This window comes from Drosophila mauritiana, chromosome 2L, assembly GCF_004382145.1.
Source record: "Drosophila mauritiana strain mau12 chromosome 2L, ASM438214v1, whole genome shotgun sequence".
NCBI lineage: Eukaryota > Metazoa > Arthropoda > Insecta > Diptera > Drosophilidae > Drosophila > Drosophila mauritiana.
Genome location: NC_046667.1, coordinates 6,554,141 through 6,577,662, shown reverse-complemented (window position 1 = coordinate 6,577,662; position 23,522 = coordinate 6,554,141). Strand labels below are relative to the sequence as shown.

General features: G+C 44.9%; 1 protein-coding gene across 4 annotated transcripts; it reads left to right on the top strand.

Moving 5' to 3' along the window:
- Positions 1-1,376: 1,376 nt before the first annotated feature.
- LOC117138340 (cartilage oligomeric matrix protein) lies at positions 1,377-23,463 on the top strand. Of its 4 annotated transcripts, none has more exons than XM_033300390.1 (14): positions 1,377-1,401; positions 1,871-2,131; positions 8,319-8,513; positions 9,617-9,683; positions 9,740-10,055; positions 10,117-10,246; positions 10,329-10,466; positions 12,748-12,942; positions 13,078-13,195; positions 19,057-19,178; positions 21,135-21,457; positions 21,514-22,997; positions 23,054-23,187; positions 23,254-23,463. In XM_033300390.1, exons 3-14 carry the CDS (start codon positions 8,429-8,431, stop codon positions 23,322-23,324), a joined length of 3,183 nt encoding a protein of 1,060 aa, XP_033156281.1. In that variant the 5' UTR covers positions 1,377-1,401; positions 1,871-2,131; positions 8,319-8,428; the 3' UTR covers positions 23,325-23,463. The 4 variants fall into 4 exon arrangements, with proteins under 4 accessions (XP_033156281.1, XP_033156273.1, XP_033156300.1 ...); XM_033300398.1 differs by having other exon boundaries at positions 1,398-1,414; XM_033300382.1 differs by having other exon boundaries at positions 1,381-2,131.
- Positions 23,464-23,522: the final 59 nt, after the last annotated feature.

The following is a 23,522-nucleotide window of genomic DNA, read 5'->3' as shown; positions in this document are numbered from 1 at the left end:
GGCATCGAAAAGTGCGTGGGACGTCTTGGCTCGTAACCACTGAAGATGCTGGGAACAACTCGAGGAGGATTCGGACGATGGAGTGGGGGGAATGGGGCGTGGGGCCAGCGAGGCTTATTTATAAATCACGCACATAATGAAATTTCAGCAAGTGGTCGCCGCTGTCCGAAAAGCGGCAAAATATGCAGCGTTGATGTGGGATAGCATCTCGGGTGTGTCCGCAGCACCGCAACTCCGTGATAAATGCACATCTGCATAATGCCCTCCTCCAACTGTCCGCTGACATGCCGGCGACATAATGACGAACAGGTCGGGCCATCCATACAACTTCCCTTCCCCTTAGATCCCGATGCTACTGTCGTGTTACGCATCAGTCCCGTGTCAACGGCAAATGGGAATGGGGGGAGCTCCGAAATGGGGGACACTTGTACAGCATAAGTAGCCATTAATAGGTGCCATATGCATATCATTTTGGGCTCTAGTTTTAACGAGTAGTTCGTCTGTTTTGAATGCCTGCAGAGCGTGCCGTTTATTTACGATCTCCATTTCAAAAGAGCAAAAGTCTGGCCCCATCCAACGAGTTCCTTTGGATTTGGAGGTGGTCGAAAACAAGGCTGGACGCATTATCGGAAAAGGGTTCGCACGAATCCGATTTAATAGCCTTAAACGGGCCTACAATGTAAGCATGTTTCGGGATTGAGTTTCAGTTTAATGGCCCATACGATCCACAACTGGGGCAGCCCAAGTGGGCAACTCCCCCATAATAATTGGTGGATGAGCTAATGAACTGAAGACAATAAGTAATTACCCATAAATATAACGACTTTTAACCAAAATATTTATTCTTACAAATTACACAGCAGTTTTTAACAATACTACATAATTGCAACTTAAAGCGAAACAAACGAAAACTGAATTGTGTTCATCTCAAAAATCTATAAACTGCGCTGATCTTTACTGAATAATTTTAAAAACATTTTCTATATAGAAAATACATTTTTACTTTCCTATATTTTTAAAAGTTTCTTTTGAACTAAGGAAGCGGAAATTATGAGGTCTCAAAGTTGACTACCACTTTTTCCAGTCACTTCCTCAATTATTCAGCAGCGATCTGGCCACACTGTCGATGTTTACGCAAATTTTGCACGTGGGCGTCGCGGCTTACTCACGCGTCAAATCAAAAGAAACACAAACGAAGACAAAATGCCGCGTTTCTCCCAAGAGCAACAACAACAGCTGAGAACAAAACAGAAACGCAGAAAGGCAACAACAAGTTGTCGCTGCTCCAAGTTGCTCCAGCCAACAGCGCTGCCGCTGCCTCAGTCGACGCTGCGCGTCGATCATTCCCTTTGCATTTTCAAATTTTCAGTTTCAGTTCGCGTTGGAACGTTGAACAAGACGGTGCGTGTCCTAGGTGCTTCGATAAGTGATCGGTGATCAGTGATTAGTTTTGGCGATAAATCAGTAGCATCAATATATCGAATTATCGCGACAATGTTTCAGTTTTCTAACGCTTTCTAAGTGTTTCTTTGAAATCAGCTCGCGCTGTACACAGTTATTGAAATCCGATCGATCCTCAAGCAGCATCCTCCGCATCCAAGGTGTCCAAGATCGCGTCGCGTTCGCCTTAATAGCATAAAAGTGTTTTAATTTTTATTGGCACGAACGGGCGAGTCCGTTGCGGAGCAGTTGTCGTTGCTGGAGGATTGCAGGCATTGGCGTCGCGTGTTCTCCACCTCGGTCCCATAAAATCGACTCCACGAAATCTTCGCGTGTGTCCCCATTCCAAAATCCAGCTTTTCTACCTGGCGCGTATTTCGAAAAGGGTTTAAATGGTCTAATGCATCCGTTTCGTTATCGATTCTTTTAGTGTGAAGATACCCTTGCGACGTGTTTGATCTTTCGCTCTGCAAAAGTACAACATAATAGAAGTGTCTGTGCGGGCGGAAAAGTGTGGCAATACTCGTAAAAATAACTCAGGTCGTTTCCATTCTAAATTGCGCGTTGACAGCCGCAAGTGGCGCAAACGAGCCGCACAAAGAACAAGGAGCTGTCACTTGGATCACTTGGCTCACATCCACATCCGCAGTGGGGGCACCTCTAGAGCACGAGCAGCGTCCTTGACCACGAGGTGAGTGTGAAGGTGGGCCAGACCTCCGGGCTGCTTTGCTGCTTATTCGTGTGGCCAAAATCTGGGCTACACTCCGCTCACTCGGAAAATGAGTGCGCCAAGTGGCCAGGTGCGAAGTGCATTCCTTTTTCAAGTGCGTGGAAGGCATATTAAGTTGTTCTTAAAGAAATTGCGTTAATAATGATAATGATGTAAAGATAAACGATAGATAGTCTATGTTTATTAATTTCAATAATTTAGAAAGTTATTAATAGCTTAATGCTAATTTCTAGTTTTCAATCTTAACAGCCTGTAAACTAAAGAATCGCATCTTCTAGCTACACCCACAGCAGTTCAACTCTTTTTCATTCGACTTTATTGCATGATAATCACCAAGTTGTTGATAGGCAAATCTATGAATATTTTTTATGAGCGCCTCACAAGATTTCTATTCATTTCACCGCCATTTTATATCTGATGATAAATCATGCTAATTGTTGTTGTAATTCAAATACTATCGATACATATTAATTAGCCACACCCAAGTCAACCGCAATCTGGCGGCCAAATCGGCCTGTGGCATCCTCACCATTCGAGCGACATTAATCTATGGGGGATCTGGAGATCTTATCTGCATTGGCGCCATAAATACCGCAGTCGAGTCATAGTTTATTAATTACCGGACTTTCCACACGTATTTAAACGAGCAGATTGAGGTTTATGCCATCGCAAGAACTATAATTATGTGATCATATAAGGTCTGAGCACAGAACATTTTCCCATCCGACAAATATGAATTGTGATTCGAAACGGCAGCCACAGTTTGTTAATGATGTTGACCAAATGAAGCTGGCCACATTCCCCAACAACGGTTAAAATACTTAATTTTATTTGGCTCGATTTCCCAATCACTTTGCAGCTTCTACTGGGCTCTGCTACTCAATTCCAAGCGATTCAATTAAAAGACGCCCACTGCACAGATCCCCATAACAATTTATAACTGCCTGTTCGAAAGACATTTCAGACTTGCGGTTATTTTATTATTTGAATATATTATTCAGCGACAGTGACGTTGTGACCCGAAGGGGTATTAATCTTCAAGATGTAGTAACCACTACTTTGTTGAGGTGTATCTATACAATAGATAGATACTTTCCCTTCAATAGAGTGCTCGAATAAGATCGATTTGTTCAGTTTTGCAATGAGATGTGACAGAAATTCACTGAATAATTATTCAAATATGGAGCCTGGTGTTTTCTTATTCTCTGTCCAAACATTGACACCCCTTGGCGCCCCACACACAGAGATGACTCTTCAGACATGGTAATATCTTGCTGGCCATATTTGGAGCTCGAGTTTGACATTATTAAAACATAAATAATATTGCCATTGTTGGTTATGGAATTTCCGCTTGGCAGCGAGTTATGAGTTCATAAACAAATGCAAATTAAGTGGAAAATTGTTGCACCAGCAAATTAGCGCATCGTCAGTGGAAAGTCATTTGGACACCAATATCCGACCCTTTTGCGGCGAATCAGGCTAACAAATTTTAACGCTTTGTATTGACTTCAGCCGGAATTTGCAATTCAAATGGAGCAAAGTCACAATAGCAGCTAAGGCTATTTGTGTTGGCCGTTTGGACTGCGGGCTTCACAGCCAATTCAAGTCGAATGGAGACGCGACTTTGCCTTAATGGTTCATCAACATAAGTTAATGGGTTTTCGGTTTTGGCCTAATGACAGATTAAACACATTCTCAAGCGATTTGACAAGATCGCCAACGAAAATTGCGCCGAAATGTATACTTTTATCCGGGCAAGATAAGTAGCATCTATCACGCATATTATTTTCCTTAGATATTTTGCGAAGATATGCAAATTTTTTTTAAGACAACTGATAGCAAGGCGAGGTCCAACAAACACCTGGCAAAAAAACATTTAATTATATAGCCGCTGTATAAATTTAATTGATGGCAATATAATACGATTTGAGACAGTTTCTAGCTGCTGGCTATGTTTACTTCAAAAAGTAGTCATTATGCATGTTTAGCTCATCGCAAGATTAAAGATTCAAGATTACAGAGATAATAATAATACCATTCTTACGAGTCTTTAAATTGTGATTTATGCGTTTTTACACCTACAATTTCAATCATTTTTATGTTCTCCGCTGCTGCGATTGAGCAACTTGGCAGGTGGCAATTACCATACCAGAAATCTCAATCACCCGACTTATAATTGACAGACCTTTCAATATTTTGAAATAGGACTCCATCTAACACCTGAAAAGCCACATTTCCAGCTGTCAACTACTGCATTTTTGTCGAAAATAAATAGTCAAAAATTGAATGGGAAAACGACGACAAAAAGACCGAGCCGAAATTCAAATCGATACAAATACAGAAATCAATAAAATGAGGACGTCAAGTGCCGTCCGAGACTATTGAACTCCACATTGAATGCAATCCTAATCTTGACACTTCGAAAACAACGTTCAAAAAATGTTTGGCCTGCGCCGGAAGTTACACAAAGTCCCATTATGATGAAACCAATTTATCAGGCTGCTCGAAATCAATTCAGTTCACCTCGCTATTTGGTTGCCTCCAATTATAATAGGCTGACTGCTTGAAATTAAACAAAGCCTGAAGAAAGTTAGCTGCAAATGAAAATCCGCCGAAGAATTTCCCTAAGTGGCTTAACAGCGCGATCGCGCTCTTTCTCCCGATTTTTCACTCTCGTGCTGCGTAGGCGCCGGCATAGATTTTTTACCATGTCAAACCAGCGACTGACAGCAGGTTTGCCAGCCTGAGCGAGCGCTTGGAGCTCCAACAACTCACAGCCCCAACTCGCAGCGAAGTTTTTGGCTGAGCATTTAAGCCCGGCTGATTTGATTTCAGTGACACGACGCCCGCGGCGGCAGCGAAACTTGTCCTGCCCACACGCGACTGCGCAGAAGCGCGGTTTTAACCGCTGCCAACTCGCGTCGCGCATGCGCAGTAGCCGCGCCAGCGTTTTCCTTCTCGCTTCAGTTTTTGCGCCGTTTTAAACGCCCGGGGGGACGTGGATACCACCGGTACCAGCGGTTGCATGCTGGCGCGATCGGAAAATAAAGAGTCAAAATATTTGAATTTCTAATGCCGCACGAGGGCAGAATCATCGAAAATCTATCGAAACTTGGTACTCATTTAATACCAACTACAACTACAAAATAGTTCAATATCTTTCAAATTGTTTTTTAATATATTCTAGGTATTTGATAGAACAGCACAACCACCTAACTAACCAGTAGAATTGCCATAATAGTTCTTTACCATTAGCATTAATTGTCATTTAGGCTAACCATAATATTATTGTAGGTCCTAAAGTTCCTAAAGCAGAAGTATGTATGTATGGGATTAGTAGCTATAAAAACATTTACCACATCAAAGTGGCACTTGGATAAATGCATCTCCCATCCCTCTGCTGTGTAGAGCATACCCTTCGATCGACCCTCGCTGCCAACTGGCTACCCAGGGTTCTGGTTTCCCTTTCGCCTGCCTCTCTTCTGGCCCGCCATTTAATCTGATGAAATGACTTTTCCGATAAGCATCAAATTTCCTTTGATGATCGACCAGAAACGCCTTTGTCACTGCAATGACGGTGACGCCAAACTTGTTCAATCGGCTGGGGATCAGTGAGGGGTCCAAACCCGGCCAGTGGGTGATGACGATGATCTGGATAGCATCCAACCCTTCTCAGTTGCGGTTTTGGTTGCCGATTGATCGGCTTGCGGCTTCCGTGTGCATTTGCCTTTGCTTAATTAAATGTCAATCAATGTACTGGTCGCTTTATGGATACGGACTTTGATTCTGATTTCTGATTTTGTCCGCAGATGTGGCGTCGTCTTCACCATGCCGACGATGGCCTCTGTGGCGTCTCCATGGCGGGATTTTGTTTTTGGTGCCTCAACTTGATGAGTGCGTGGGTGATGGACAAAGATATATGCCTGGTCTAGGCATGATCTATACCAAACCGATGGCATTAAAAAGTATTTAATAAATTTCAGGCCTGAGGATTATGTGTTTAGGTGTACACTCGAAGGTGTCTCCACTGCTGGTTTCGGTTTTTCTTTATGCTCGCGGCGGATTACTCGGGTGACATTTGGTGGGAAATGTTCTGGTAGCCGGCGGCCAACTTAACTGGGTATTAATAAACGTTTCAATGAACACTTGGCACAGATCTCGGGCATTATGCTTGGGTTAAGTTCTTGATAACCTTTCAGGGAATTTGAAATGACTGAATAACTGGGACGATTTAAGCTTTTAGAACTTATGGGAATCTCTTTCTCATAGGATGGGAATATATTGAAACATTGGTTACATATTCTGAATTTCATGTTTAATCTACCGTAGATAAATTCAATTTTAAATTGAAAATAGATTTATTTTCCAGATTACTGGTTCAAATACTTAAGATTCCACTGATAGATGATTGAAAAGTGGTTCTTTCGAAATGGTTAGAGTATTTAGGATTCATTCAACTTTACTTTTAAGATAGCTCTTATGGTCTTTATTGATTCAACTTCCTTATGGCGCCCACTACAATGCCAGGTACTACTCGGCTGTCCATCTTAATCCGCATTCTAAAGCACTCTGATATCACATCTGTCGAATGGAGAATAAAAACCCTAAAATACGATCGAAGTGTATGTGATCTGCCACCGTATCTTCCAGTTTTACTACGTGGGGATACAGAGAACCCAGGTCCGGTAATTGCGATTACACCCATAAACGGAACAGATCCTACAGCCCGTCGTCCACTTGTGACTCAGTGACATTGTAGCCGGGAGAACGAGAAGTCAACAACAGCAATATCCACTGCCACTATAAATCCATAACTGTCAGTCAACATTTTGGACCAGTATCGGTGAAGTTGTCGTCGTGTCTTGTATGGCCAGAACGCCATTTGGTTTTGGCCCGGCTCCGAATGTGAATCCCAATGTGGCTGCTTGTGGCTGGAGCATCGGCGACCGTTACCACATTCCTGGGACACCTCAGAGCCAAAGCCAACAACATCTCGGCCACATTTCTTGTGTTTATTTAAGCATGAAAGTTGTGTAATGGCTGGTAGTTAGAGTTGGAGTTGAGATTGGGGAGGATGAGCTCGTGGCGGGACTGTAAGTCTCTATCAATTGGATTTGTGTGTTATGCAGTTTATGGCACTTGCTGACATTTGTGGCTGCTCAAGTGATGAGCTAAAGGCCTAATTGCAATGGATTATTTTCGAGTTTGAAGAATAGGTCCTTAACCTATTTTCGGGTTTATTTTACGACTACATCTTGTTTTACAGTGGGTTATCAGTGGGTACTTAATTCTGTTTTTAACATCACAGATTTCACTACATTCTATTTCATTTCACTGATCGTTAAAGGCTGAATTTCTAGCTCCCTTTTCTAAGATTTATGTGAATCATGAAAGAAGTTTTTTATTGTGTTTTACAATGGAGGCAATGAAAAGTGTTTGGATAAATTAGCTTTGCATAATATTATGAATGATACTTTGTGAAGCAATTATGCCCTACCTAATCTAGCGACCTTCCAAGAAAAAGTTTCAATTAACTAAAATTCATCACCTTCGCATTTACTCGGAACTTCCGCCGAATAAGCACCTGAAAACACATCTGAACACACACATTAAATAAACATTTATTTAAGTTAAAAGAGGCATTCAAGGAAGAATGATTGCAAATATCGAACATAAATCTCGGGCAGCTCAAGGAATCCACAATGGGCACACGGGGAAATTACAACGAGAAATATAAAACTTAAGCTCCGAAATGCTTTATGATGATGACGCCCACAGATGGCCAAAGAGATGAAAGATATAGGGGGGATCCTATATAAATATCTATAGCTATATCTATATAGGTGATACCCGACCAAGTACTTCCGGCAAAGTGGGGAGTGAAAAATGTGAAGCGGGAGCTGCTTGTTGAGAATCCCAAAAATGCTGCAAAACATTTACCAATTCCCATACTTCTGTCCCGGTTAATACTTTTCTCGCTAAACAAAAAATTTCATTTGAATTTTATTTATTACTCGATGCGATTTTATTTTATGCTCCTCCACACGCAATGCGTTTTATTTTTAAACGTAAATAAACAACCACCGGCTGAAGACCGGGCTCCCATTTTCTTCGCTTTATCGTTTCTTTCTTTATATTTATATTTCAGCGGACGGTAAAGATTTTGGAGTGAGGCGCTCATACCCCTCGGTCCATCACTCCCGCACCCCCACCCATTCCTTCCGAAGATCAGAGAAGACACCAGCAACAACGAACACGATGAATTGGACGCGCGTGCTGCTAATCGGGTTGACCGCCTTGGCGCTGACATTTGTGGAGGTTGCATCACTCTCACTCGATCCAGGTAAGTGCATCCGAAGCACCTTCCTCGCACCGCCCAGCATTCCAGCGAACTCTTTCCTCAGCTGCACTGCGAGAAAAGCTAAGGTTGTATCAGCAAGTCAGCTGAAGAATTCGCGTGGTTTATCAACATAAAGTTAGAAGAACTCAAGCGATATCTATGCAAAGCAAGTCAGTTTATTCACTTTAAATTACTTAGTCCTGTCCATTGATATTTTAAACTTTTTACATAAATATATCCAAATGGGTTCCTTACTGATCGAACAGTGTATGTACATATATGGCTCTACGGTTCCTATGGCCAGCAAAGCGACTAGCTGCAATGCCAATGTTTGCTGAAATCCGCCCGAAAGCCATACTTTTGGTTAACAACTTGGCGATTTATGTAAATCTTGCACTCAAATCCCAATGCAAACGTCACCAGCTGACAGCGGGGTCACCAGTTTCTGAGTTGGCGACCTCCCTGCTCCGTAGATGGTTATATTACAGCCCGATCACGAGCCAGAGGCTTTTATGAATGTGTCCCGGGCTCATAACCATGTCCATGTCCACCATACCTCTGCCCAAGTCCACATCCATGTCGTGAAGGTCACCTGGCATGAGCCTGTCAAAAGTCGGTCGCTGTCAGCATGACAAATAACCGCACAAATGCGTGAAATTCTATATAGAGTCGTCTTGATGGATTCTTTGACCCGCAGTTGTTCGTAGTATACGGATTGTGCAAATAGCGATCGTGTATTTATTTGGGTTAACACGGTCCGCGAGTATTAAAGGCAATCTCCCTGGGTGACCAAAATAAATAGTTCCATGTTCCGTATCCGAGGTGCTGTAATCTGTGGCAGGCGAAATAGCCGATTGCCAATGTTTGTGGGCAAACAGAGCGAGTGGCTAAGACGGGGTTTACTTGAAGAGATTAACAAACATGGCCCGATGATGATTTGGGCATTATCTCTGTTTATTTTGTAATCAATATGTGTGGTTAAGGTAGAACGGAAGTTGTTCTTAACAGTTTCGAAACTGATCAAAAAATGCATGAAAAAGATATGGCACGAAAATCGGAAAGGAATGTAGAATTTTATTTATTTTATTAATATCTTACCATTGCAGTTGCTTCCGCTGAACTGGAGCAGTTTATACGCAAAGGAGATGTGGTCATATCAACGCGACACATTAGGTAATTATTTAATCTTATCACTATTTATTCTAAAACTAAGAGTTCCCATCAATTAGACCGCGTCGAAAGTTGCACATATCCATAGAAGCACTCTTTATGATCGACTTCCCCATGCTGAAGCACAAGATGTCCTTCTTCCTGGACCGCAAACAGCAGCGGGTAACGCTGGACATCAGTGCGAACGGAGCCACCGAGTCGCGCAACTTCGAGATACCCAACATCAACGAGACGAGCACCATCCGTTCCCTGGCGCTGCAGTTCTCCAAGAATCGCATAACGCTCCATGTGGACTGCAAGGCGAGCACACATCACGACATCGACATGAACCTGGCCAAGCTGTACACCCAGATGGACGATCCGGTGATCAAGCTGGTGAGTAGATGGTACTTGCTCCCAAGTGGCATAGAAGATAAGTGAACCATATCGTTGACAGTTCCGTGAGCGCAAGTATCCCCTCCACTTCGATGGGGACATGGAGCACTCCCTGCAGCGGGCCAATTGCCAGAAGGGCAACCATCGTCGTGGCAATCGTCGCATGCTGCGCAACAAGATCACCGAGCGAGGTGAGTTATTCCCGCGCATCCTTGACTACCTACAACCCACTTATATAAACATATACTCCGCTCTGTGCTCCAATCTTTCCAGAGAAGAACAAGAAGCGCGATGTGCGCGGCTGGTATGAGCCAACGATCGCCCGGGAAGGAGTCGTGGATCACAGACACCAGGAGGTGCCAACGGACGTGGAGCGCGGCGACATTCCCGTTCTGAATGGCGATTGCGAAGGTAGGTGCCCAGCAGCAGTTCACCACCACCTCATCCACCCAACTGCTCCGTAGTCGGTTATCAACTGTCAGTCGGTAGTCTCGAGGCAGTCAACGAATCTTGGCCCAAAGGCGTGGCCCCCGTCCAAAACGACGAGGGCTTCCTACGGCTCCGAGGGTTGGGCTGTTGCTAGATTAGAGGCTCGTTTTGATGAAATTGTTTGGCCTTTGTCAGTTGGCGTTTAATGTCACTCGAGGAACATAATTCAATTAGGCGAGTGTAGTGGAGCAACCTGAAATGGGGTATGTGTGCGTGGGCAGGTGAACAGATTCGGCGGGGGATTGTTGTTGCATCGAGTGGGGGCTCCAGATTTCAATGGCATGTGCAAGTGAATGAACGAGGCCTTGAAAACCAGTACAGGCATTCTCAAATTGCAATCTTTTGGAATAGCAAAAGCTATTTGATTATTTAGAACTATGAAATTACCTACAATCTTAAGTTATTTTTATTCATTTTATTGAACGTAAAGAGGAAACGTAGCTGTCCAAATAATAGAACTGACTTTGATTGATTGGGTTAAAGAAGGGTTCCTTATATGGCAGAAAGCATGTGGGATGCTAAACTAATACGCAAATAGTTTGGTTCTGGGAAAGGCAAAAGGCTAATACCCTTGTCATACCATTTCCCAATACCGATTTGCTTGTCCTTGAGCATTATGGTCTTCATTAGGCCGGCAAGTCGTAAACCATCTCGCTTAACTCGCTAATGCCTTATAAATCTGGCAAGCAATTAATAACAACCGGAGCACTATCTATGCCAGTGTAATATAGCCATAGGTACCCTCATCGGTGTCACTGTCTTGGCCAATAAGTCGCCGCTAAGTGATCGCGGTAAAAGGGTAATATATCCAGAGGATGGAGGGCTACGAGGCGCCCACAGTGCACACTCACTAATGAACACCGAGATATGACAAAGTCGCGCATAAGCTGTGCACTCGATTCCCAACATTGCCTGGTGTCGAGCCGGCATAATTATTATTTATCTGGCTCAGAGCAAAGACACCAAATTGGTAGCCAGCTCCGATCTGTACCCACACAATCTACACAGAGAGAAATTCACTTGTGCACTTGCAAAAATGTAGATAATATTGATTGAAAGGTGCTATAGAAATCAGATCTGCTACTTTATGGTAGTGCCCACCTACTTAACTTCTTTGAAAATGTCAGTTATATTATGATAGTTAATGTTAAGAGCAGACTTTTTTTCGAGTGCACTTGACATGAGTACGGGGCGGCATATAAATCGGCAAAGGCAAAGCCAACGAAAACGGCAAATCGTAATGAATGAATTACGTGGCCACGCCGCCAACGAACCAAATGCAAGCGAAGGTTGCCAAATGTAACCAAAACGAGATCGAGATTGCTGGGGCGAGGACCCCAGATGGAGAAGCAGTGGAGCCGGGACGCAGGGGCTACTCACCCAATCCGACTTGGAACGGATGCGTTTGGGCGTTGAGGCGGCGGCGTTTTCAATGTTGACAAAACTCACTCAGCCAGGTAAACCGACAAAGTCAGACAGATGTGCCCATAGAACGGACCACTAGGCTGAACTAGTTTAGTTGTGGCCATGGTGTCGTACATTGTGTTGTACAATCCAAAAGGCCTAGAGATGACAGATCTATAAGCGATATATTGCAATTTGTTGACCAGGATAACCATGAGAAATTGAAAAACGGAAGGAAATCTTTAGAGCAGTGTTACAAGTTATTAAGCATTAATTAGTTTGCAAGATGGGGAAATCCTGAATAATGCTTCCGGTGAGAATCGATGACCCATATCCGGTCGCAAATTCTGGCCAAGATTAGTCACTTGCAAAACAATCAACCTACACGCGAAATTAGCATATATTTAGAACCTGAGTTATTCCATTTCCTCCAGTCGATCAGTTCAGATCACACTGACTCATCCCTAGTGAGTTGCGGGCTTGGGATTAGGTGATCGGTTTTGTTGTCCCAGTGCATTAAGCTGCACTAAAACGCCATTCGCATTAGCAGCTGTTCGTAGTCCTGGATCCATTGGAGCGACAAAGCGGATTAGGTTGCAATCAGAGAGTGAGTGCGAAATGGGTGCATCGGTTAGACCTTAATCTTGTCAGCCGCTTGAACGCTTCCCACACACATTCGCCGACTTCTTTTTGCTGGGTGTGGAGTAGGGTGTTGGTGAATTATTGTTGCTTTATTTAAAGTCCCCACCGAACCCGATTTATCTCAACTGTAACGCTCTGGCCATTGTTCCAAACACAGACGCCCTCGCACGCTCGCTCAGCGATTTACTGGCTCTGGTGAAGCTGCTCCGCGAAGACGTCGCCCACCAGCGCCAGGAGATTGCCTACCTGCGTATGCTCCTGGAGAACTGTGCCGGCTGCAAGAATCCCCTCACCACCGACAACCAACTGCGCATCGAGCCCGACTGCCGTTCCGCCAATCCCTGTTATCCTGGTAAGTGCGATTGCCCAAAATGTTGGCCATAAGTAGGTTAAACTAAATCTTAAATTAAAGTACTCATTAACTGAGAACAAGAAATCAGTACAGATATTGCAACTTAAAGCTTGATCTTCTGTTTTTCCTTTCCAGGAGTGGAGTGCCTGGACTCGGCAGCCGGTCCCCGATGTGGCCACTGTCCCCTTGGCTTCATTGGCGATGGCAAGAGCTGCAAGCCGGGCGTTACCTGCGCCCATCACATGTGCTATCCGTAAGTCCCTACTGCATCCTTATATACCAACCATATACACATGTATATAATCCTGTGCGTGTGCTCTTCGTGCGAGGAAAATTAACGCGGCTTGTGGAGCTTTTAATGGCGTCAAGGGCGTGGCCATCGCATCCATGTTAATTGTATTTGTCATGCTGCGACTGCGAGGGCTTGAAAAGCGCCGCCATCCGAAAGGCTTATCCCCGTCCTGACTGTGCAATTATTTGCATTTGGCCTTAATGGCAATTTGATGTTGTTTATGGTTTGATGATCTAGTCAAACAGCCACGCAGCGCCTCCTTGACAAGCTGGCCAGCGGCAGAGGCATCCATATGCATCCATATGCATATCTCAATCTGTGATTGATAAGCACGTGATGGCCATTGAGAAGAAGACACATTTAGGCCTCTATTTGTCCTGTGTGAATTCTACGAATAAATGGGAGCAACGCGACCATGGACATAAGCTGGTTACCCAGAACCCAGAAGAGTAAGTGGATTGGGCTTAATGGCCGTGAGTCATGTCATGAGGGATCATGTGGAACCTGTTCTCTCACCTCTGTGCATCTGATAAGCTCCGTAGATCGTAGATATGTCAATTCGAATGCGAAGACTTCCTAATCCCCACTTACACTGCGAGATTTTCCATTTCTTACGCATTATCGCATCTTGAATAATCTAGACGCGGTGAGTTAGATATTCAAATGGAGTCCAAGAAACGGATTTATCCATCGAGAGATCTCTTTGATCTGTTTAAGATTATTAATGGGGTCAGGCAGCGATTCGAAATAGAAATTTCGATTCATAACTGAGGCGGAGGAGGAGACTCTGACTCCGATCCACCCACAGCACCCATATGAAGTTGTTAGCTTGGAACCGGAAGAGCTCGTCACAATGGGAAATAATAATAAAGTGGTAAATATTGTTCTGGCGCTGCCAAAATAATTATGCTAAATACCCACAGCACTGCTGGGGAGCCTAATAAAAACATTATATCGAACTGGTAACCCACCTGCAACACCAGTCATAAATATGTTAAACAAAACTATAACAAGTTATGCGATGTAACGGAGCTGGAACTGGAGAAGAATATTTTTGGTAGATACTCCTCGTATTGTTCGACAAAATGCAACAAAACCTTTGGCACTACGGAAGACCCATAGATGTCTGTGGGGTCTGGACCACAAATGGCACTTGAGGCAGCCGCATAAATTAGTTAAATGTGAGCCCGGCACAAAGAACCCGCACCCAAGCAAGTCGATTCTGAGGACTGACTGACTTCATTGTGTCAAGACACCTAAAGTGATTTCTGTTATTCTTTCCCCGACCACGGACGACCCCACGGGAAATGCGAGAATCCACTGGCCACGCGCATAGGAGCCTCACAGAACGTTGGCCATAAATTTGAGTAAATTATTGAAAAGGGCTCCCAAAGATCGGGCTAGGAGCCCGGGCTGTTGTAGGTGTCTTCGAATCGCCTCGGTTTGTTTACTTCTCTTTGGTTGTTGCGGGCAAGGTGCGCCTCTGGCTGACCGACCGACCGTCTTTTAATTTGCATAAAATTGCCTTAAATGTTGTCACGACGCCGACTCGTTACTGTCATCTTTCATTATCGATGAAATGTGGCCAATGTGTGTGGTAGGCCCAAAACCGATGGCCAAAACTCCATTCCAATCATTCTAATTTAGAACCCAACGAATGTCATCTGAATCTGGTCAACGCTTTGTTTATTTTCACTTTGATTCAGAGCCCCATTCTTTGGAAGACCATCGATTCTATTAAAAGGCCGTAAAACTTGTGCTAATGACATGCACACCTGTTGATCCTTTGTTGTGCCAGCTATCGTGTGTGTGTGTTTTTATGGCGGTATTACCTAGGTAACAATCCTATATTGATGCTCCTTCCGAGTAGGGTTACATAATGAAAGAGGTCATAAGAGGTTAGGTTCTTAAACTCATGGTAGCGCCCTACATTGATCAAAAATGATTCTATATTTTCGAAGAACCTTCTGGCAAGTAATACTTTATATACAGAAATTATGTTTTAAAAAAAGTTTTATCTTTATTATCATGGAATCTTTAAGTCAAATGTTTGGCACACTCCTTCTGCACATTTCATTTACTTTGGTGGCCCATTTGCCTTCATCTCTTTGTACCCATTTCAGCACTTTCCATTTCCCAAGGTACAATCCCAATCCCAGGTGGTGCTGACCACCTGAAAAGCCAATCATAACTTGGCCCCAGGCCGTTGACAGTCGGGCGCCTGGGCGCGGAAACTTTTTACCGCGCACACTTCTGTTGTTCGATTTAAATTATGCATTTGACGAAACAATCAGCAGTGCAATCAAGCTGCGATCCACAAACCAGGGAGATAATATTACCATCTAGAGATCGGAGATACCGATTTGGGAGTGTGATTCCTGGGCGGATGGCAGCTGCAACATGTGTACGCGCATGTTGGACAATTCCCGCGACAGAATTTCATTTCGATTGGGGAAACTTTCCCACAGAATCTCGCCTTTCCACACCCCTCCCTCTGCCGGTGGGGCCAAAAAACAATCCAACAAGCAAGAAATCGTTTACGGCCGACTGAGGTAAAAGCAGGAAAAGCTGCGAGTGGAAGCCGCGGCTAGCTGGTTCACAGCTCGAAACATCAAAGTTCGGTGGAACGCATATCTCAGTGTGAATCAAGTTCGCCTACGCATCGGGAAAAAGTGGATCCATTGATTCCAAGTCGTCGTGGCTGGGTATTCGTTTTTGTTGTTGGGTTGCTGTGGCTGTTGACTTGGCGGCCGAGGCAGCGTTTGACTGCTTGAATTCAAATTAATAGTCGACTGGCAGCGATTCCCAGTCGGGTTTCGTTTATACGAAGTGAAATATCATGATCCCAAAACTTGATTTCATTCAAAATTTATTTTATTATTTTTATTATGTTAGAAAAATATAGGATCGAAGAAGTAGTAACAATATACTTTTATTCACTATAATAACTTACTTCCCTTAATGAGTTCTTAACTTTACTGTACTCGTAAAATAATCTCAACTTCAAGTATCCTGATATACTTTAATACAAGCTATTACCTTAATACGTTAATAGGGATTTTACGAACATCCCACGCGAGGATTTGGCGAAATCGCAACGCCGCATAAACTTTTTACGACGCCGGTTGTCTTGGCAATGCGCAGGCGCAGCAATGAAAACAAAAACAAGCCCGGGCCAGGCCAAGTCGAGATCAGGCCCGAGCCAAAGAGCTGAAAAGCTGCAGCCGGAGTCGGAGTTGTAGATGGAGAAGGAGTTGAAGTTGGAGCTGGAGCCCCAACCTCAACCTCGCAGATAAGTGGCCTGTGGCAAAATAAACGCCGCTTTATGGCAGTTAGCTGCAGTTTGTCCAGAGCGTGCGCCACATTCGAGGATTGGGGGATGGAGTACGTGGTATTGAAGGCACTGGTGGCACTGCTCGGATGCACTTCTCCAGCAGAAGGAGCGCTCGCCATGGAGTGGCAGCCAAGTGTTTCTTGGCTCTTTTGTTGTTAGAGCATTTGCATGGCATGCGCTACCATTAGAAGCCATTTGGATGAGGTTAATGGCTGAGCGGTCGGGTAAGCCCTAAGAATAAGGCTAACGTCCGATCCGTATGGCTAATAGACCATTAAACGGGCCAAGGGGATAGCTAAACTATGTGATTTGGGGACTACGGCAAACCCTAAGTACAGTAATATTGAATACTCTAATCGTACATACTGTAATCCCTGATGATTCAAACTTGTGTGCTCCTCCCCATCCCGCAGTGCAATGCGGCTAAAAGCCTTTGCATGCTTCAGAGCCATGTTCACACATTACTCAGGCCCTGCTCCTTCACTGGGAGCTGCCCTCTATTCCTTCTATGGCTCCTTGGGCCGGTGTTTGAACTGGACTCGAACTCGGCTCAGACCAGCAAATTGGAATTATGAATTATGAATGCGTGGTTAATAAAAAGAACGTCCAGAAGGAACGGCAGTCAAGACGAGGCAAGTGGGTATGGGTTTGGGTTTGGGCATGGGCATGGGTTTGGGTTTGGGTCCGTCATGCCAACCGGTGGACGGGGAGGTTGGCTGAAATGCTAATGCGTTCCTCGTTGCGCTTGACTGGATATTTTCCCAGCACTCAAACGATGCCGCAGCTCCTCGGACCCAGACAATATGGTCGAATGAACTGAAACAAAGCAGAAAAGCGCAAAGTGGTGGTCAGGAGAGGGAGGTTGCCGGGCTGGCCCACAAGATTGGGGCGGAGGCATCTGGGAACGCAGCCGGAAAGCGAAAACCCCCACGCAGCATCAAGCAACCTGGATGGGGATCGCCTCCTCTTAGACCGCTTGCCACTTAAGTACTTAACACTTTTTGCTAATTGCGGCCCAACCAGTTAGAGGCGATCCCCAAAAATGCTTCCACTCGAAAAGTCCAAATTGACGCACACTCGGCGGATCGGGACAAGTGTGTTGTGGCCCACCATGGACATGACGAAGTCGAGGGCTCCAAGCTGATGGATCTCATCAACTGACAGAGCGCAGAAATAACAAACGCAATACTTCAAGATTTTGCGACTCGAATTTTAAGCCAGCCTATGTTGTTTTAATACTCTACCCAATGCGGGCATATTAACTACAATGTGATGGTTCAAAAATAATGTTTTATGAAAATAACACAAGAAGTTGTCATCACAGCACAGTCTTTTTTGTTTATATACAAAATTTAGTTTAATCTTTTGTAAAATTCTTTCTGCATTGGAGGGTATTAACTTTGCTTCGTTTCGAATCCCTTTTCATGTGCTAGATCATTATTACAGCTTTCCCCAGGGGCCAAATGCAAGTTGGGTAGCTAGGGCCAACAAGTCTACCAAGTCTATAACTCGAACTGGGACTTCCGGCAGGCTAAAACGCACTGTGTGCTTAGCCATAAAATATGTGAAACTATGGCTTCTGGGTCAGTTGGGCACGGTAGTTCTGGCCGCTGTGTGATCTTCCTAGGAAATTGGCCTGCCAAGAGTTATGTCCTGACAAAGTGGCATGCTGATGAGTATGGATGCGGATGAAGACGGAACATTGGCCGATGGGCCAATAACTGTAACCCCCAAACCGGGGCGAACTAATGACCATGTCATGATATGTAAATATTTCGCTGAGCCATAAGCAATCCCACACTCGAGCATAAATAAGGAAAACGGTCGGTGAAATTTACATGCATGCAATGCAGTTGAATGTTTTGTGTTTTGGCCATGGGCCATTGGGCATTGGACATTGGCCATTGGACATCCGCAGCGCAGCCTACACACACTCGATGCCCCCACCATCCATCCTTAAGTTATTTGCGTTTCGCTGGCTTTTAATAAGATTTTCTTGTAATTGTAATTTGTTTTCTTTTCGGGATCCGTTGTCGTTCCTGCGGGCGAACCGTTCGAAAATCCACCTGAGGAGGCGGAGGAGCCCAGGCACCTCTGAAGCCCCGTGGCACATGTCTTGTCTCTTTGTCGGTGCTTTTGTGACCCTCGCATCCTCGCCGGGGCAACCTTTTCTCTCTCACTTTTCCCAGCTCACAGTGGCTTTTGTGTAGCTGTTTCCCCCTAAACATCGTTAATAAATATGCCTTTGTATGCTCGACTGTGTCCAACATTAACAGTCTTTTGTTGCTGTTTGTTCCTGCCTGTCGGTATTAATATTAATAAACAATGTGCCCCGAATAGCACACACACACCACACCATACATATCCAATGGCCAGTTGAACCCACTACATACGATACCATACCATACCATAAAATCCCATCCCATTTTATTTCATCCTCCTGCTCGATCGCATTAACAACAACAACAATCTGTGTCTCCCTTTGCAGAGGCGTTCAGTGTCACGATACCGTGAATGGAGCCCAGTGTGACTCCTGTCCAGCCGGCTACGAAGGTGATGGACGCACATGTTCGCTACGTAATCCTTGCCTGGACACACCGTGCCCCTCAGGTAAGTGGCAGCCACTCAATTGGAATGGTCGGTCTGCCCCCATGTTTGCCCCCTTCCCCCCTTACAATAACCACCACGTCCTAATTCCTAAATGGAGTTTTGTCTTTTTGGGGATTTTGTTGATTTTATGGCTAATTTGTGTTTGTCGTGCCATCAGCTCACTTGCGAGTGGGTTGATTGGTAAACATGGGGACCCAGAACACATATTGAGGTTCTTAGCAAAACGAAAGGAGGGAAATCGTTAAGTTCTAAAACTGTTGGTTTAAATTTTAAGGTCTAGTAATCAGGAACATTTTACATGATCTTTTTGGGGGCAAGAACTTTAGTAAATGAGGACTTTAACTATATTTTAAAAAAGGAACACCTTAAAAACGCCTATTATTGTTCCCAAAATATGTCATATTAATTTATTTTAAGTTTTTTTTTAGATTAGATTAACATTTTGTTTTCTTCAAAACCCTTTTTATCTCAACCATACTCTTAAAAACTTATATGCCCTACCATTTGATAGTAGCGTACTCAATTCACACGATTATTTGATTTATTAATGCCCACTTCGGTTTAATTCGACCTCTGAGGACTCGCCGACCCTTCTGATTGAATAAAAAACCCTCGAAAATTATAGAGTACCTGTAGTACCTGGGCTAATTTGGGGCTTCTCGCGAATGTGTGAAACAAGAGGGTTAATCAGAGCTCAGAGATATACTGAGATCCAACGAGTTTTGGGCGTGCTGGAATGTTGGGGCCATATAAGACAAGTTGTCTAATTGATTTGCGGCAAAAGTACAAAGTGTTCGCTGCGCTTCCAGTAGGTGGACTTAATTGGACGAGTCGAATGGGACACATCACAGATTAAACTACCTACTTACTAATCAACAATTCTCATTTGTATCAGGCAACATTCTAGTGCCCTCGCATAATGTCCAACACTATCAGAGGCAGAGCCAGTACACCGCCCGAAAATACTCGGTCGTTACGAACTAATCCGCGGAGGAAGGGACTATCGCAACGTTTTCGGCTGAGCTAAGATACACAACTAAAGCTAAACAAGTACAGAGCGTAGAAAGTGCACATATTGAATTACTACTTTATAAAATAGTCATAAGTTGTAAGCTCTACGATTGGCGAACAGCGGAAATTCATAGTATTAGCAATTCATTTGAAAGCAGACGCAGCTCCAGCGGAAAATCATGAGATAATATCCTTGAGAAGCTGTTGTAGAATAGATAACTAAATATGTATGTACGTCCCACTCAAATGCCCAGAAAGTGGAGTCTATAAACGTGTAACAAAATTTGCTTGCCCCGCCTGAAATCTCCCAATTATTGTAATAAACTATGAATATTATTATAACAAAATGTACGCTGTAATTTTTGGTATTTAATAAATAAACTCCATCATTGGCCATACAAATTTTTTTATTTGCCCATCGAAATCATCCAACCCAAACCCACATGCCTTTCTATCGCATCATGTTTATACACTATCATTTTCTGGTCATGCATTCAGATATATCAACGGTGAGTGGCAGTTGTACTCGGAATATCTTATAGATCATTTTGAAGAATCAGCTGAAAACATAAAATAGATATAACTTATTTCAAAGAAAGTTATATGATTTCTGTCTGTGTACCCAGTAATTCGAAAAACAACCAAATCGCATAAAAATCCATGAATCGGTAAAGAATCGGAAAACAAAAAAGAAATAGAAGGCGAAGTAGCACTGAAACACAAAAGCTTATATACATATAGTGTTTTTGTCCCACTTAAATCGAAATTGTCATTTTTCCAACCGTTTTTCAAACAGACAAAGTTTTCTTTGAACAAAATGGCTCAAAAAGAAACTCACACATATGTGAGTGAACAACTTCGTGAATAACTCAACTGTTTCCATTCGTTTTATTGCATTGCAATCATCTTAATTTGTTTTTGCAATTACTTTTTAACTTAACGAAGGCGCCCAGTGCCTCCAGGTTGGCTATCCGCCCTACTTTCACTGCATCTCGTGTCCAATGGGCCACGAGGTAAACGGAACCAGCTGCCGGGATATGAATGAGTGCCTGCTCTACGATCCTTGCGATGAGCTGGCGACGTGCACCAATCTTAGTCCTGGCTTCCAGTGCAGCCCGTGTCCCGTCGGCTTCGATGGCACCCACGCCCATGGCTACTTCGCCGACTACTACTCCGTGGAATATCGCAGGCAAACGTGCCTGGACGTCGATGAGTGCCGCACTGGCTTCTTCCGATGCCCGGAGCATTCCACCTGCATTAACGAGATTGTGAGTAGGATGCAATTCTGAAAAAATGGTTTAAAAGTAAAAGAAATCTTTCACAGGGTTCCTACAGATGTCAGTGCCACGAAGGATATGTAACAAATGGCACCTACAGCTGCCTAGACAGATCCTCGGTGTCCATGTGTCCGGATGGAACCGTTTGTGACCGCAATGCCGTGTGCCTTAGGATGGATAACATCCGCCACAAGTGTCACTGCAATGTGGGATGGGCGGGCAACGGATTGATTTGCGGTAGGGATACCGACGTAGATGGATGGCCAGATCAGGCAATCGGCTGTACAGAGCTGCACTGTCAGCGGGACAACTGCCCGAAGTTGCCCAATTCGGGCCAGGAGGACGCCGATCTGGATGGACATGGCGATGGGTGCGACGACGACGCCGATGGCGACAATGTCCAGAACAGCCAGGACAATTGCTGGCTAGCCTACAACACAGAGCAGCTGGACTCCGACGGAGACAAGGTGGGCGATGTGTGCGACAACTGCGTGCTCAAGTACAATCCCAGGCAGCTGGACACGGACGAGGATGGACTGGGGGACGAGTGCGATGGGGATATCGACAACGACTCCATACCGAATACGCTGGACAACTGTCCGCTGCTGCCGAATCCCAGTCAGTCGGACGTGGACAACGATGGTGTGGGCGACGCTTGCGATAACTGTCCGAATCTCCCGAATCCCGACCAGAAGGATCGCGACATGGACTTTGTAGGCGATGCCTGTCACAGGGACATCGACGGGGATGACGATGGAGTTCCAAACTCGCTGGACAACTGCCCAATGGTCAGTAACTCGGACCAGCTGGACACTGACGGTGATGGAACGGGGGATGAGTGCGATGACGACATGGACGGAGACGGGATTCCCAACTACAAGGACAACTGTCCGCTGGCCAAGAATCCGAAGCAGGAGGACTTCAATCGCAATGGCAAGGGTGACTCTTGCGAAGATGATGAGGACGTAGATGGAGTGCCGAATGCCATAGACAACTGCCCGAACAACTCGATGATTCACCACACTGACTTCCGCACTCTTCAAACCATTCCATTGGATCCCAAAGGCCTATCCCAAGCGGATCCCAATTGGGTGGTGCACGCCAATGGCACCGAGATAGTCCAGACCCTCAACTCAGATCCCGGTCTAGCGGTGGGCAAGGACGCCTTCGGAGGCGTTGACTTCGACGGCACCTTCTACATCAACGATGACACGGATGATGACTACGCTGGCTTTGTGTTCAGCTACCAGAGCAGCTACAAGTACTACGTGGTGCAGTGGAAGAAGGGCACCCAAACCTACTGGGAGCCACGACCGTTCACCGCCTCCGCAGCGCCGGGCATTCAGATCAAGCTGGTCAACAGCACCGAGGGTCCGGGGCCAATGATGAGGAACAGCCTGTGGCACGAGGGGAACACCGACGGCGAGGCCAGGCTGTTGTGGAAGGATCCGAAGAACATTGCGTGGAAGGAAAGGACCTCCTACCGCTGGTCCCTGGTGCATCGACCGGCCATCGGCCTCATCCGCCTGCAGTGAGTGATGGCACCATGACAGGGTTTCCAAGTCTTCAATCTCCTTCTCCCCACAGAATGCACGAGGGCAACCGCCTGATCTTCGACTCGGGCAATGTGTTCGACTCCACGCTGAAGGGCGGTCGGCTGGGCGTGTTCTGCTTCTCGCAGAGGATGATTATATGGTCCAACCTGCAGTACAAGTGCAATAGTAAGGGAATCGAAACAAAGAGGTACTTCAACTAAACTAAACCTTTATCTATGCTTTTCAAAACAGATCGTGTGAAGCCGCTGATCTACAATGATCTGTCCGACTATCTCAAGACGAAGGTGGAGTTGCAGGACTGAAGGGAATCCCAATCCTCAGAGCCATTAAAGTCTTTTCTGCCATCAATTCTAACCAAATTATGTATTAATGCTACCACTTAGTTAATAAATGAGTTGCCAACCCAGTTGGCCATTGGAGCCGCGTTTTCCAACACGAAAATGAACTGAATCAAGTTGGCCGGGCTGCACGTGAAATCAGGAGACATCGTCTGTCAATCC

Coding starts and splice junctions, on each gene's coding strand:
- LOC117138340 (XM_033300390.1), top strand. CDS start 8,429: ATGAATTGGACGCGCGTGCTGCTAATCGGGTTGACCGCCTTGGCGCTG. Junction 8,514..9,616: donor ATCACTCTCACTCGATCCAG/GTAAGTGCATCC, acceptor TTACCATTGCAG/TTGCTTCCGCTGAACTGGAG. Junction 13,196..19,056: donor GCCCATCACATGTGCTATCC/GTAAGTCCCTAC, acceptor CTCCCTTTGCAG/AGGCGTTCAGTGTCACGATA.